The sequence below is a fragment of the Phalacrocorax aristotelis genome, chromosome 2 (genome assembly GCF_949628215.1).
Source record: "Phalacrocorax aristotelis chromosome 2, bGulAri2.1, whole genome shotgun sequence".
NCBI lineage: Eukaryota > Metazoa > Chordata > Aves > Suliformes > Phalacrocoracidae > Phalacrocorax > Phalacrocorax aristotelis.
In genome coordinates, this window is record NC_134277.1 from 15,711,267 (window position 1) to 15,728,144 (window position 16,878).

A 16,878-nucleotide genomic window follows, 5' to 3' on the forward strand; every position below is an offset into this window, starting at 1 on the left:
CTTGTGGGCAGGTTTCAATGAGTTAATGGCTGCTGGGAAGACAGCATGTCTAAGCATGTCTAAGCTTGCAAGAGAACGAACTTTGCTGGAGAGAATTAAGCTGGATTTGTAGCTGCAGCGAGCCACTTTGGAAACTTGTCCCAGCTAGATCGAAAATTGCTTCCTCCGTTACGTGGGAGGAGGGTTTTCTTTGCTGTTAGGTTTCTTTTTTCACTCATCTCATGCTGCATACTCACCAGCCGAACTCTGGTAAGATCTTATAAAGGGAAGAAGTCCCAAGCAAGAAATTTGTTCATAGTATTTAAAACAAAAAAGGATAAGGAGGAGATGCAGTTACTGACATGATGAAATAGACTTATTGCACTTTTATTGTCAAGGCCTGTTTTAATGTTATTTATAAAATTAAATCAGGTTTTATGATCAGATCAGAAACTGATGTTACGTAGAAGAGAAAAATAATTTACCTCCTGTTTATCCAATGGTGTTTTAAAATCCCCACATGTGTTGAAGCACAACCATAAGTTTGCTCTAGTGAGGGAGTTTATATTTATGATATATTTATGTTGTATTTAAAAAGTGAAAAGCTTATCTGAAATGTCATTTAGCATAAATTGACGCTAAGTATGAATTTGAAGAAAAAAAATTCACCTACATATTTTATCACCTATCGAATTTTTATTACAAATTACATACTTGAGCAGCTTCATTCAGCTAGCTGAAGTCATTTCAGATGACCTTTTCCTCAGAAGACTCTGTCTGAACAGAATATTGTTCTGCTGTTAATTGTTTTGGACGTAGTGTGTGAAAAATCTTAAGGGAGTTGAATTTTGTTGTTCAGGGTTCACAGTACATAATTTCGCTTGCATGTTTACTGCTGGCCTGTCAAAGTATATGAAGGAATAAATTTATCCCACAGATCAACTAATCATGAAAATAGTGTTGAGGTGTTTGATTGACATAGTGAAGCTGTTAATTTAGAGTGTATCAAGATCAAATGGAAGTTATTGCAATTAGGAAGTGATTGTGTTCTGAGTTTAATTTCTTAAATGCTGCATTTTAAATTTTTGTGCATTTTCACGCTGTCTCATGGCTGTATTAAGGAATTTCTGTGGTTTGTTACGGTTAGATACTCCATGTTCAACACAATTTCAGTGTAAATTCTACTTTTTTGTAATAGCTGATGTTTAATTGATTGGGGAGAGTGGCTGTACATGCAGTGTTTCTGTACTCTAAAGGGCTTTGGGGAACAAAGGATTTAGCCAGTCTGAGGTTTTGGTGGGTTTTTGTCTGTTTTTGTTTGTACAACTTTCCTTCAAAATATTATGATATCAGGCTAAAATCTTCCTGATTATTTCTCTGAGAATGGCTCCTTTATGACATGCTTAGAGGTTCCTGATCACTATATAGTTCTGTTCCAACATTTCTGCAAATGAAGTTGTATTCAATATATCATATATAGTAAGATCTTCTTTGGTACCATATTGTGGCACAAATGTTATAGTCGGTACTTTCATATCCATAGTCTTTGGATCTTAATGGTTCAGTTATCCTTGAAAGCCACATTTTTCTCCTAAGTATTCTTAGGAAAAATTGTGGGATACCAAAAAGAAATGTTTGTTCTCTCTATTGCTTTCTCTTTTTGAAATCTACATTCAGGCATATGGCATTGACAGATGACACACAGATTCTAGAGGGCAAAAAGCTTCTCATATCCCTAAAACTGCAGACACGGGTATGGTGGTGAAACAAGATGGCTTAGCTGAAAAAAGCTGTGGATACCCAATGAAGTCCCTAAAGCAATTTAGCCTTAGCCCAGCAATGGTAGTTTTTAGTTTGGATGAGTTGAGGAATTTTCATATGGCTTCACTGCTTCTGTTCCAGTGCTAAGGCTGCTGTGTCTCATTTTTTTTAACATGTATGTTCTACTCACTCGTGCAGATGCAAAGGAGGAGTTTGTTCCAAGTTTAGGCCTTAAGTATCACCTCCACACTCAGGTGCCTGTAGCCCAATATTACCATTAGATCTTTCCTTATTGAAGACCGTAGAAGGCAAGCAAGCAGAACTTGCATTAAGAATAGTGCTGAGCTGATAACACAGCTCTTCGGTCTCGCTGAAAAAAAGTAGTGTAGAGGCCATTAGCCGAGGCCTTGGGGATGCTTACTGAGATGCTCTCTCAAATTGACCCTTTGGCATATAGAAATGCACCCAAAGGGGACGTGCTCTGCAGGGAAGCAGTATAGGTCTCTGCCCTGGAAGGGAGATGGCTGTGACAGAAGTTCTGGCATGTTTTTTAGGACATTGGAAAATACTTGGGTGCGGGGAGGGGATATTGACTGTAGATTTATGATAACAGTAATAAAGAAAGATCCAATAAGCTTATGTGTTTCCTTGGATTACCCATGCATCCTATCTTGGCTTTATCTCCCTTTTGGCTTGTAAGCTTGTATTCCTACTGTTTATTGGAAGTGATCAGTGTTACAGAAGCTAAAAGGTAATGTGTATCTGTCTCAGATTGTTTTGTTCTGCATATGCTATAATGAGTGCTTTTACGACCCAAACAGGAAAATCAGGGTTGTAATTTTCCCAGAATTTGGGAAATACTTTTTAGATCCTGTATCTTTTCTACGGAGGCAGTGCACCGTTCCATTCCTGACAGCTAGCACAGATCATGCTGATTTGCGTGGCCAAGAGATGTATTTGGATAATGGGAATTCATAAGCAAGCCAGCTTAGCTACGGCACTTGGATAGGGGGTGTTAAATTTTTTTTAAATTGATGAAGCATTATGCTTTATTATAAACAAAAGGTGGTTAGAGGTAAGCAAATAGTGTCTAATGCAAGGGAAAGGGCTGGCGAACACATTAAGATTCATGCTTTTAACAAAGTGGGAAAAGACAGAGCTGCTGTTTTTCTTCCCTTGCTGTTCTGGTTCTCTCAGCAATCTGACTGCCCTCCCATGTGACACTCACGTTACATTTCTAGGTCAATGGTGACACAACTAGCATGCTTGTGCCCAAACTGATCATCTGAGTCTGCTGTACTCTATATGGCTTTCACATCTGTCTTTGCCAGGTTTTAAGAAACAGGGACAGCTCAGCAGGCACACATTAACTTCTCATGCATTTTCTCCTGCTCCAAGTATCTGGGAGTCTGAGAAAAATAGGAGGAGTGAGCTTTGCAAATAGATGAGAGTGATGTGGGAATAGTCAGTAAGGGACGTGATGCATTTGCTAAGGTTATGGAAAAAAATGGCCGGATTAATTCTTCCAGAGAAGACCTGCCAACTGTTGAACATTACTGTGCACCTTCTGGTAGATGTTCTCTTACTACTCTTCTCCTTCATTTGGATGAGAAAAAAACAGCACAGCTGGGTTCATGAGCATCTTTCTGGAAGCCAAACACGGCCCACTGCAGAGAATTGCTTTTAAGGGCATGACCTTTTTCTTTCATTGATAAAATTATAACCAAATGTGGTTATAACTGTCTTGTTATAACTGAAAGATGATTAGAGACAAGTGGACAACGTCTACTGCAAGGGACAGGGCTGGTGAACAGCTCGTCCCTCCCGATCGTCCTTTCAGCAGCAGCTTCTTGTGCATAAGCACTGTTCCTCAGCGCCTGACCATTTTCTTTCCTGGGTGCAGTGCCCATGCCTGCTGCCCCCACGAGTGCCACTGCTCTGTGGGGACACCCCAGGTCCCCCGCTCCCAGCCCACCACCCCCCTGAGCTCGGCAGGAGGCGAAGCAAGAGGCCGGTCTTCTGTGCATGCACGGCTTTCAGATCCATGGAAGGGTGTCACTGAGCAGCTCCTTGCCAGGGACACTGGCAGGTCTGGGACTAATTCCTGGTATTAAAAATGTGGGATTGTCCCACCGGCCAACTGAGTGTGGAGGGCAGTAAAGAACCAAAGGTGTGGGTAAGAGGACAGAGGTGAAGGGCAGAGCCGAGACAGATGGGAAAATTGGCACTCAGAGATGGATTTGATGCTAAGCCTGGCGACAGCAGAGAGATATGCTGTTGCAGATCTCAGCTGTGTAATTTTCTGTTTTTCCTAACACAGCTAGTATTAAATAAAATGAGGTGAATGAGTAATTTTTGAATTTAATTTCTTGCACTTAGTTTCTCCCCATGACTTCAAACTACCATAGATGATGATATTTTTAAAATTCTGTAGGTTTGCAAGTAAGAAAATATTTCTGATACAGCTCTCTTTTGGCTAATGAAATAGCAGCTTTCGTGTGAGTAGGTATTAATGACACATGCAGTAATGACACATGATTCAATTATTTTACTAGACAGAGAAGCACTTAGACACAAACATAAGATACTTCTGAATCTAGGCATCAGCTGGAGGTGATTGAAAATACACTATTTGTGCATGTTTCTTCAAATAATTACTGTGGAAAATATTGTGATATTGTAGCTAAGAGCAGGGGTTTTTTAATGCTAATAGCTGAGGGAAGAGAATTCCCAAAGAGAAATGCTCTTCTGTAATCCCACGTTAATCTTCCTGACAGAAAGCAGAAGAAGAGGAGCTTGTCCTCACACCTGATGGCACCAGGGAATTCCTGACATTTGAAGTTCCACTGAATGACTCTGGATCAGCTGGACTTGGTGTGAGCGTCAAAGGTAACCGGTCAAAAGAAAACCATGCCGATTTAGGAATCTTCGTCAAGTCCATTATTAACGGTGGAGCAGCATCCAAGGTGAGAGGGAACATCTGTGTACCTTTGTCTTCCTCGGTTTTCCATAATAAGGCTGTTTTGAAAATAACCACAGATTCAAGAAGAATGAGATTGCTCTGTAACTAGCTTTTTCCAATTACACCGTCAGAGGTAATGTTTAGATTTCTACTCAGATTCACATGTTTGCGCATCCCAAGATTTAAACAGCCGTTACAGATTCTCGGAAAGGATATGAGCAATCTTTGGTACAGTTCAATTAGTATGCTCTCTGCGCAAACGGGTTATGATAATAGCTTGCAGTGCAAATCTATAATTGGAATAGACATTTCCTACAGTGGCTGCAATGGAAGCTATTACACCAGTGTTCATTTGGCCATAAACTATTAGGGCTAAGCATAGCTGTTTGATTATTCTTCTGTTGTTTTTTTTCCCCCCTCAGTAGAATAAACTTCTTTTGTGCGTGTTTTATGTAAGTAGCTGTAATCTTTCCTTTTCCAGGATGGCAGGCTTCGAGTGAATGATCAACTAATAGCAGTAAATGGAGAATCATTATTGGGCAAAACAAATCAAGACGCTATGGAAACTTTAAGGAGGTCCATGTCCACTGAAGGAAACAAACGGGGAATGATTCAGCTTATTGTGGCGAGGCGAATAAGTAAATGCAATGAGGTAACACGCTTTTGATATCGGCACTGGGAGTTTTCACTTCTAAGGTATTTGTGTTTTAGGAGATGTCATGTTTCCTCTGAGACCTGGAAAATATTTGCGAAGCTAAAGAAAGCAAGAATTACATAATGATCTGAATTTCAGTGTTAGACATGCTAACCTTATGACTGATCAATAAAGTTTTTCTTTTGAGTATTTTCATCAATGAATAACAGGAAACACTGAATAAAACTATATTGATTTTGTAATTGGATCCCACTGTTTATGGGATTTTTGTTCTTTGGAGTTTTTATGAAGGTCTATTGAGTCTTTCATTTATAGAGTTAGTGTTAACTGACTTGCTTCTTTGTCACTTTCAGTTTATTTAATTAAGAGTAGAGCTCTTAAATTCCCTTACTATGTTTTATAGAAACAATTAAAAGTTCCATTTAAAGATTCTGCAAAACTTCACGCAAATAATTCTGTTATTTTGGATTTTAAATGTGTTGTGTCTTAGCCTTCATTGCAGGGAAGTGTGAAGTACTGAATTCAGGGTGAAGTGGTGATTCTTTCTCCTCCACTGGAATGTTAATGTGTTGATGTTTTGAAACAATTTCATGATTTCTAATAGTTTATCTTCTATATTAATGTAAACAATGCTATGTAGTGGAAATATGTGGGCATATGATGCTGAGAAGGACTGCAGATGCTGTGGAGAACTGAATTAGACTTTAAAATTATTTTGACAAATAGGAGAAATGCACTGAGTTAAATAGGGTGCAGCTGAAAGGAGGGTCAGGGAAGCATCTGTTCTTAAGACATCTAAAAGTCATTCTTTCATTCTTGTTAACACTGGTGAGGTCTTACCCAAAATGTTATTTTTCGAGCATCGTGCTTCAAAAATGATCTGCACAAATTGGTTAGTACTGCTGATCTTGCTGAGGGGGAAAGGGAATGGTTTATTTCTTAATGCATAAAATTGATCTTTAAAAAATTCCACTTCATCGCGTATTATAAAATCATGTTTGAAAAGACACTAGTCCCTCTAAAAGTATTAAACTCCTCTTGATTAACTGCTTATACACAGCTTTAATACACATACACACGTTTCTATATGCACACTGCTGGACAGCCAGCTTGGATGCACACAGTTTCCCACTTGGTGTTGAAGGAATTCTGACTTTTATATATTTGGTAATGTCTTGTTCTAGCCATAATTCTGAACTCAGACTCCAGAGAGCACAGACTGTCCTTTGGAGACTGTTTCTTATTTCAGATGTATTTTATATGTTACTACATAGAAAGGGTGAAATAGTTTAGACTATTTATGTGTTTAGTGTAAATATATATATCTTTTTTCCCAAAAGGGTATGGAAGATGTTCGCTCTTCTCTAGAACAAATGTACCAGGATACTGTTTGTAAACATGGTGGAGCAAATGCAGCAATGGTGAACCAAAGACATTGCTCCTGAAATCCAATAGATTATTTTTGTTCGTTCAAGTTAAGAATAGTTTGGTGCCCTACATCTACTAAACATTCACTAAATTATTGTGCAGAAATCACATGGCAACAACGGCACAGCTCAGTCTACAGTATATGTGCTCCAAGATGAAAGAACCGATGTTAGAACCAGATTTAGGTACACTAAAATGTATCTGTAGAGGGAGCAGGATGGGCCTACTTTACCATTTTTATGTGGATTTTCCCAGCTCCTTAATAAGCTAGTGAGATGAGCCATAGTAGTTTGGGAAGGTGATGATATGCAATCATTGGTGTAGTGATCATCTTTGCAAAAGAATTTTTGCAACTATTTTTTCTCGGGAATTCTTGCTTTCATCATATTTATCCAAAGGAAATAACAATGTCAATACTGTTTGCATATTTTAGTATGATGAAAGCACAACTTGCATGGACATAAAGCTGTTTACCTGCTGAGCTGGCAATAATCAAGAAGCTGCTTCTCTGAAAGCCTTGCAATGTCCAGACTTCAATGAAATGAAAAGTGAAGAGAGGTTTTTTCCTTGGCGTTTTGCAATTAAACCCCATCTCCTTGTTCCAGAATTGGACAGATTTAAACTTTAGATATTATTAATCAGATATAATACTGAAAAGTTATGATAATATTACTTATGAATCGTGTAGATGTGGTGCTTAGGGACATGGTTTAGTGGTGGGCTTGGCAGTATTAGGTTTATGGTTGGACTCAATGATCTTAAGGGTCTTTTCCAACCTAAATGATTCTATGAATACCATATACGAGTATGGTATTCAGTCACCTGAGCCCCTAAGTAATGGGTATGTGGACTCAGACCCAGCTTGAGAACGGCACTGTGTGACTGAGCATCAGTGATGTTCAGTTTCCCATAGAGCATCAGACATTGACCATATCTGGCAGCCTCAGCTATATTATGCTTAATTCAGCAACTTGGATTACTTTTGACGCGCTAGCACACAACCTGTCCCCTTAGAATATTCCTGTAGCTGCCACCAGCCTAGTATACAGTCTCAGCAAAGACTTTAGTATTAGAACAAAAAATAAGCATGATCTGGCTGGCAGCAAATTCAGGAGCTTGCAGATGAGAAGTAAAAGCATCAGAAGGTCAGACCGTGTCTTGATAAGTAGCACATTTTACCAGCATGTTCCTCAGAAATGGGGTTTTTCTGGTTTTCCTTCAAGACAGAAATAAATGCTTATCTTTTGAGAAGGTATTTCCCTGGTGTTTTCTATGCTTTTTTCTCTCTTTTCATTCTCCAGATGTGTCACCATAAAATAACAGCAGCAACAAAAAAGATCCTGTTAAGCTGATTTTTTCCCTGTGTTGATTCAGTGTTGTATGTGCCCACTTCATGGACAACAATATAGCTTACACTCTTGTTAGTCTTGCAGAACTACAGTTAAGTAGAAGAGCTTGATTACATCCCCTTTTGTGCATCACCAACAGCAGTGCTCATTCCGCTCCGTTCCAGTGGCGTGGCCAGTCCTGCACTGCAGCGCGAGGTCAGGACTTGGTGCCCTGGGATTTCCCGCTGTGCCACAGAGAAGCCGCAAGCGTCTTGGAAGGGGAATCTGTACAAGGGGTGATAATGCCAGTGCAAAAAGAATTATGCTCAGCATCTGCATGATAAAAGTATTTGCTATCTGGCTGTTAAAAAGCTAACAGCAAAAAGAACAAAAAACCAAGCTTTTTCTTTTTTTCATGGTTTCAAGTCCAGTAATTGTTTTGCATTTGCAAAATCAAACTCAGTTCTTTTGAGATAGACAACCCAGTCTGCTTTTTTCTTCATTAAAATCTAGTTTGAACTGGATTTTAAGAAAGTTAGTAGTGTGAATACTGTTCTTCTGTTTTTAATATTCATTTTCAGAATCAGCCCTAAGAATTGCGGTGGGGGGAAGAATGCATTTGACAGCGCGGTGCTGCAGTGTGCCGTTTCTCTGTGTATCAGCTCAGACCAGAATTTTCACGTGCACTTTGTATTTTGGTTGCTGTCTAGAAGAGAGGATGGCTTAAGCCCTGGTGGCCTGGGTTTACAGAGGCAGGGATAGTTGCCTCTGATCTGCTGCAGAGGAGCCATTTCTTTGTCAGAAAGCTTTCTTAGGCTTCAGAAGTCAAAGTCTACATAACTGGAGCATGAAAGTGTTTCAGAACTGTGTGAAGTTACCTCCTTTTTCCATGCCAGCATTATTCTCATACAGCTTCACCATTTCTCATAGACTAAACCTCCAAAGCAATTATAGTAATAATAAAAATGTACATAAACACCATATGAGTATTATCTTGTCTTCAGAGAGGTGGTGAGGAGATCGTTTACATCGTCAGCTCATACATGACTGTAAACTCAAAAGAGACCACAAACTTCCCAGAAGGTAAAAAGTGTTTTTGTGCTGTTGTGGTTTTACTGAACTGAAGAGTAGCGTGTGGAAAGAATTTTCATTGACTCACCAGAAGATAGAGTATAATCCATCCAGGTTTTCAAGTGAATTATCTTGTAGTAAATATTGATATAAGCATGGAGTGAGTGGTAGTTATGAATGAACTCCAAGCCAAAACTGTGTATCTGAGTTTTCTCCTGTTTGCATTACATCCACACAGAGTACAGTAATACAGTTAATTCTGTAAGCTGCACTATTACAAACGCTGCAAAGCTTTGTTTAATATCTCAGCGACTCCAGACAAAAATCACACAGTGAGTATTTGATGGATGCTGTTAGATTAGTGTAACAAAAACATTTAGCTTGGTATTTGGATATATCTAAGGTTTCCTCCCCCGCTTTCAAAAGAGTTAAGTATGCTGTTCAAATCCATGTTTTCAACTTTCAGCCTTGCCCTCTGTGATCGGCATTGTGTGTTGGTTCTTCAGCTTTCCTTTATAAGCACAGAAAGACTTCAAGGTGCATTTCCAAAGTTGTGCAGACAGTGGCAAAATGGGAAGAATAACAACAGTGGTGACTTGATATTCATATATGGCCAGTATTTAAACCTCAGTTTTCAGAAGTTGTGGCCGTCAGCTTTTTGGATCTTTAACTCAGGGTTGACATTTTTTTAATTACTGAGGAGCCTAAGATTTCAGGAGAAACACGGGAGCTCCTTGCGCCCTGTTTTGTTAATTAGTGACATTATTATTATTAGCCTGTATGGCCATAATGCATACACAGCGCTTAGGCATGACGTGTCAGGCAGATCCATGCAGCTGGCAGCAGTGTGTGCTGATTCAAGGAAAGAAAGGTAATTGTTACTTTTGGAACCCTGTTCTTTTCAGTCCTGCAACCTGGACAGCTTAGAGGCACAGATTGCTCGCCTGCACTCTGCACTCTGTTCGTGTCACACGCAGGCAGCGCTTGTCTGCCATTAAGAGAGAGTGCATCACCATTTTCCTCAAAATGAGAGATTTCAAGGCTTTTTTTTTTCTATCTCCCTTTTTTGACAGAATTAATGTCTTGCCAAACCTGCCTGAAAAAAAGACTTGCAAATGATTTGCAGATCCCCAAATTTCTTTCTGCATGCCTGTTCGTTTTTGCTCCAGTTGCTGAGTTGAAAACAGCATACCATGAAGCGGAGAGAGTCATGAATCCAAACCATATAAGGACCTCATCAACTGTTCAAATAAATTGACTGGTAGACAGATCAGTGAGAGAGACTTTTCAAATGAGTGGTTTCATTATAAAAGAAAGGAAACAAGCAAACATCTGGGTTTTTTCCCCATATGTGTGAAAGTATAAAACATTCAGCATCATTTTTCCCTGCATGTATTACCTGGTTACCCACTTTGAAATGGATATGACAGGTTTGGTTTTTTTCTTTTCTTGCTAATAGTTTTGTGACGACCTTCTGGAGTTCATTTAACTATTGAAAGGCTTTAGTATCTTCTCCACACACAGCGATTTCACTCTTCACTACCATTTCCAAGTCATTGATAAAGCTGCTCATCAGCGTAAGCCGTTCCCAGCCCTGATCCCTGGGGGAACCTACAGCTGACTCTTCTCCACCCTGAAGACTGATCTTTGTTTCCAGTCCTTTTGCCAAATTTCATCCAGGAAATGAAAACCTAGTCCAGGCCTATGAAAGCTTAGTTTATTTAATGCTTTTGATATGAAGCCTTGGTAAAGGCTTTTTGAAAGTGCAAATGTGTCCCGTCCGATTCATGGCCTCAGAGCTTGGAGAGCTTACCGGCACCTTTGTGCAACTCCAGCACCCCAGTGAGGCAGAATTTCCCCTTGGATGTCTGCCTTCCCCAGGGACCCATGTCTGTCATGCTCAGTGATCTTACTCTTTATTGCAGATGCCACCATTTTATCCAGAAGGAGGTCAGACGCCTGGTCTGTAGTTCCCAAGATCCCCTCTAGGTATATTGGCAACCACCAGTCCTCTGGCACCATGGCCATTCATAACATTATGTTGAATGTTTTGGCCAGCACTTATCCAATCGCATTGTTGAGTTCCTTCAAGGCTTTTGGGAGAATGCCATCCAACCTGGGTGACATGTTAACTCCTCACCTACCCATTTGGTCTAATGCTCCTGTGTATTATTTTCCGGCTAATCTCACTCCTCTCCTTATTTGCTACAAAGAATGGGATCAGGTGTGGAAATCTCCCCAGTGTCTTCAGCAGCAAAGACTGAGGCAAAGAAATCATTGAGCTTCCCTACTGCGGGCTTGTCCCACAGTAACCCTTTTGCTCTTGCCATCAAGTGGTCCAGCTGATTCTCTGTGTACCTTCCTATGTCTGATGTCCTTAGTGAACATCTTACCTTCAGTTTGAGCATCCTCTGAAGGGTGCTGCTTACATTTTTCCTTCTCTCTCTCAATTTCTTGGGCCGTATCATAGCTTTAGTTTGGGGTGGTTTTTGTGTGGTTTTCTTTTTGTTTGTCTGTTTGTTTGTTTTTATTTTGTTGGGGTTTTTTTGTTTGGTTGGTTTTTTTTTTTTAATTGCGGCATGATTTTCAGTGTATTTAGGTAAAATTCTGATAATAAACATCCCAATAAATATTTTTAAAAGGTAGTTGTTGGGAAAGTATGTACATGGTTCTCTACTCTGTAGTAACTTGTCTTGTGTTCTGCCCTTGTACCCGTCCCAATTTATTTTGACTTACTTTTTGCTCCTTTATATCTGTTTTCTATCCTTGGTATCGGTGTAGAAGCTCCATCTTGGCCCAGGTTCCTCTCCATAACCAAGAACCTACCATCTAACTACATTTTGCGAAGCTGTATGGGTTCCTCCCCGCCATTCTGGAAGCATTTTTTGTCTTCTGCTTGCCTTTTAACATTGTCAGAACAAGAAAGCAGTATTTCTTAGAAACTCTGTACTAATTTTACAATTACTAGTTCATGATTGTGCATATAGGTAAAACCTGGCCCTTTTACTGGCTATTACCTACATTTCACATCTTGCAGTCTGTCCCTAAAGCAGGATCCCAACTTGGGTGGTAACAGAGAAAACCATATTTAACATTGGTAGTAATATTGTAAAAGTACCTCTGTTGAAAAAGGAAGCTGAAGCATTTGGGACATCTTATCCATGGTACACAGATAAGAAAGGGAAAAGAAAGCCTGGAGAGTAACTGTGTGACAGAAGGAGCTTCAGTACCCTGGATGCAGTGTAATACATAGCACACTTGTATACTGACTTCTTTAAAATCCATAATGTTTGCATGCCAGTATTTGGATAACTTACTTTCTGAAGGAAAATGGAGTCTGATTATTGTTTCTTTAAAAAAAAAAAAAAAGCTTGTTTATGCATTGAATATTTTGGCAATGTTCTTGTGCATAAACTTTTTTCATATTTATGTGCATAACTTCAGATGGGATGGATGGTGGTGTTTAAGTAAAAAGGACTGCATTAGTTGTCCTTTTATCATCTAGATAAGCAGCAGCTGGGCTAGTTAGTACAGACAGTGTTTTAGCAAACAGCTGGTCCTTATCTGAATGACAAAGGGCCAGGGTAGAGACCTTTTTTATTTAAAAAAAATAAATCAAAAAGTTTTACTTCTATTTTTATTTTAAGAGAATGGAGAGAAAAGGAGCTATAGGCAATCTTTAGCCTGTGAGTTTTTACTGCATTTTTACAAATATGATAATTTATTATGGATCAGTGCTAGGACCCAGAGAGGGAGAAGCCTGGAGAAGAGAACGCTCGGGGGAATCTTACCAGTGTGTATAAATACCTGATGGGGGGAATAAAGACTGATCCAGATTCTTCTCAGGGCTGCCCAGAGCCAGGACAAGAAGCAAAGGGGACAAACTGAAATACAAGAAATTTCTTCAAACGTAAGAACAAAATTCTGTTCTGTGAGGGTGGTCAACCACTGGCACAGGTTGCCCAGGGAGGTTGTGGAGTCTCTCTGTCCTTGGAGGTATTCAAAACCCATCTGGGCAAGGCACTGGGCAACCTGCCCTTGCTGACCTTGCTTTGAGCAAGATATTGGACTAGGTAATCTCCAGCGGTTCCATCCAACCTCAGCTGGTCCGTGACTCTGAACTGTCACAGGAAGAAGTGCTCCTGCTAGGGGCAGCTATAGATATGAAGTATAGGGGCCGGCTGCTGCCTAGCTTGCTTTCCTTGCCAGGCCTTTAATGAATGTCAGGAATTCATACGTCTTTGTTTATGTTACCTGTTCTTTATCAGTTAATCAAATTAAATTATACCAGATAGCGCTGATATCTGCTAAGGGAAGGAACTGGAATGTGTAATTCAAGCTCTTTATTAGAAATGCATCAGGAAGAGCAAGTCTTTATTTGAACTGTAATCTTGCTATGGACTGTTGGTCGCTTTGTCTGGCCCACAGCAATTTTCAAATTCAGTGTATTTTTTTGTTACACAAACTTTCTGTTAACAGTGTAAGGAAAAGACTTTTTTATGAGTGTGTGTAAAAGCCAGTTGTGTAATTCCTGTCCAGTTTTCACTAGTTTATAAATGACATCATCTCTTTTGTAAAATATGTGTGTAGTTGGCTGTTGAAGCCTTTGTTTAAAACTATCTTTTGAGATGCTAATTAGCCATGGAAAAAGTTTTCCCTGTGAAAATGATAAAATACGTGATTCACTTTACAAAACACGGCCGTCTAAACACAGCACTCCTGCAATTTCTTATGTTTATCCTGTAGTTTACTGCATTACTAGGAGTGAATTTTTATGTATTTCCCTGATTCAGAGCTTTCTTCTTGTCAGTATCTTTCTGAAAATCTCTCGAGACCTTCCCACAAAAGAGTTAGTTTGAAGGTTGATGGGTTGTCACATGAAGAAGGACTGTGCAATATGGCTCACTAAAAGCTGGACACTTGTTACATAAAGTGATCGATATAGCACTGGGAGAATAAATCCCAAAGCACTTTGATATTTTCACACCTTATTTAAAGGCAGTGAAATAAAGGTTAGTTTATAATTTAATGCCTTTATCATGCAAGTCTAAACTCTCAAGCAGCGATTTTTTATCTTACAGTGTTTGAGCATTTAACAGTTCTGTTCTTTTTGAATTTGCCTTAGATTCCTTTATAACAGAGCCTACAAATATTGTTTAATTTACTTTTCAGTAAAGCTGTCAGTTGTAATCTGCAATTTAAAAAAACTAATAAAACAAACCCTCATTTCACAATTTAAACCTTATTGAGTCTAATTCACTTGCATTGCAAGTTTATTATTCTCCTGCAGTTTGACGTGCCTCCAATTGTAATTGTGTTGACCCTCTGATGCAGTAAATCTCCCCAGTGCTTATCAAACTGGGAGAGATAAGTCTACAATTTGGAACTTCATTAACTATCTCATTTATATTAAACAGATGATGGCTTTGAACAGAAATAATAATTTCTACAGGCTGCGACCTCCTGATCGTGGTCTCCTTGACTTCGTAATGCTGCGTTTCACGAACTGCCACCCCTCCATGTACTGGGCGTTACGCCAGCGCCCGAATGTCAGAAGTTGTTAGTCCATCGGGCTGACTTCAAAGCCTCTGCTGCGGAGACTGCAGCTGAGTGCTTTGTAGCCCTTGAAGCAGATTTTAAAAAATATTTCGTAGTGTATATTTCTTAGTCATCTGGGGATTGCGGGTGGAGTGATTAATAATGGGCAGCTGTTCAAAGAAGAAACAAGCAGCAAACATGTTGCTTGTTATTGTAATTCCTGAAACTGTGAACTGCTCCTCTCATGCTCATTTAGAGACCAGTCCTGTGGAATAAGCATTCCCAGTTCCCAGTGGCTTCAAAGAGTTTGCACCGTGCTCAATATCTTACAGTATCTGGTCCCCACTGTATTTCAATACATATAAAATGTGTGCTGCAGGATTTGTGTAAGCACATTGTTCTTGAGATTTTAACTATATGCTTCAATATGAAGAGGCGTGTTGGTGAGAACAGCTAATGCTTTGATGTGAGTTCACATGATTACCCTGCGAAACACATCTATTTTTTAATTTTTGCTTATTTTTTTAATAGAGCTGGATTCAGTTCATGCTGTTCAAGTGAATTGGTGTAATGGTCTCGACGAAGCTCCTTTGGTAGCATTACTGAGTACCATCAGGGTGCTAGAGCTCAGGTGAACCAAGAGCTTTAGGGGCAGGAAGGCTGGATGTTGCAAGGGCTGGGTGATGGTGTGGAGAGTCTCATCTCTGCAGAGAGTGACTGGGCGCTGACAAACTGGGCATCTGAACTGACGGGTGAGCGCATGGGTGCTCATTCTCCTCTCTCCCAGGGGCTGCGCTGGCAGCAGAGCTGCCCACAGCTAAACCCAGCTAGACGATACCAAATTGTTTTCTTTCTTTGCCCTGCACGGGCACTGCTTTCCACTGAACTCTGGTTCTCTGGGGCTCACTGAGGAAAACTCAACTTTTTCCTCTCTTTTTGAAAAATCTGAGAGACATACACAGGAAAACAAGGGATGACCAGTTTCTGCACACCAAGGCTGAGCTGGGAAGTCACTCAGGGGAGCCTCCTGACGGAGAGCAGCCGGGGTGGGGAGGCAGCTGTACATGCAGTCTTCTCCCCTGCGCGTGTGGTCAAGCAGCCTCTCTCCGTCGCTTCTTCCACCGCCTACTTCACTTGTCTTGTGGCCTGGGGGGTCTGCCTGGAGTCGTGGTGGGCAGGGATCCGGCAGTTCTGGGGGCTGAGGCCTGGGGTGGGGGGGACCTCAGGTCTTGCCAGTTCTGGGTTTTGTGGCTCTGCCTGGATGCTGCAGCAGTGTCAGGGATCAGGTGAGCTTCAGACTGAAGAAAGCACGCGAGGTCTCTGTACCCTGCAGCCAGGAAAGGCAGAGAACTCATCGTAAGTAGGGAAAAAAACCAAGTTACTATGAAGTCTGACGACTTCTTTTTTTTTTCTTTCTCTCCTAACTATAAAACGTTTGAGTGTTTGCGTATTGGTTACTAATATGTGTGGTAGAGTTTCCTGGGGGTTTCCATGCTGATCACATTTGACAGAAAATTGCACCACTTCAAAAAGCAGCAGCCCAATTCCAAATGGGGTTCCTGCTCGCGCTCCTGAGAGGGACCTTGTTCTGACAGGCTGTCAGTGTGGGAAAGTCGGCCCAGCTGTCTGCCCCATTGTGTTGAAAAAAGCCAAAACTGTCTGTTTAAGAAATTATCCAACAAAGAGACACCAAAATGCAATGTTTTTTTTTTCACCAATTTTCTGATGAAGGATTTTAAATTTGACAGGGCACCATGGGAGGTGCAGTGTGAAGTGGCTTAGAAAGTTGGTTATTAAGCAGAGCTGTCATTGCAAATTATGTTTGTCCAGGGTGAGAAGTTCTAGCTCATTTGGTGCCCAGACAGGTCTAGGCCTTAGGCAAGTTGTTACAGTTCCCCCATGCTGCTAAATGGACCCTAGGTGCTAATTTTCCTCTCTCTGTGCAGCTGGAGTCACCTGGGAGCCCCTCTGGGCCAGAGCTGCCCATAGAGACTCTGCTGGATGACCGGGAACGGAGGATTTCCCACTCCCTCTATGGCGGGATTGAGGGTCTCAGCGAGTCACCCACAAGGAACACGGCACTGAGTAGGATAATGGGTGAGTCAAATCAGCTCTGCTAATCGGGGCGTGACTTTATTGCTCTCTGTGATTCATCA

At 40.6% G+C, this 16,878-nt stretch overlaps 1 protein-coding gene across 22 annotated transcripts in view; it reads left to right on the plus strand.

Moving 5' to 3' along the window:
* PARD3 (par-3 family cell polarity regulator) overlaps window positions 1-16,878 on the plus strand; it is a 464,268-nt gene that overhangs the window by 277,461 nt on the left and 169,929 nt on the right. For all 22 annotated transcript variants that reach the window (XM_075082466.1, XM_075082475.1, XM_075082472.1 and 19 more), the window contains 3 exons: window positions 4,518-4,706; window positions 5,184-5,354; window positions 16,669-16,819. In XM_075082466.1, the coding sequence (XP_074938567.1) occupies window positions 4,518-4,706; window positions 5,184-5,354; window positions 16,669-16,819 (511 nt within the window). The remainder of the gene's footprint in view (window positions 1-4,517; window positions 4,707-5,183; window positions 5,355-16,668; window positions 16,820-16,878) is intronic.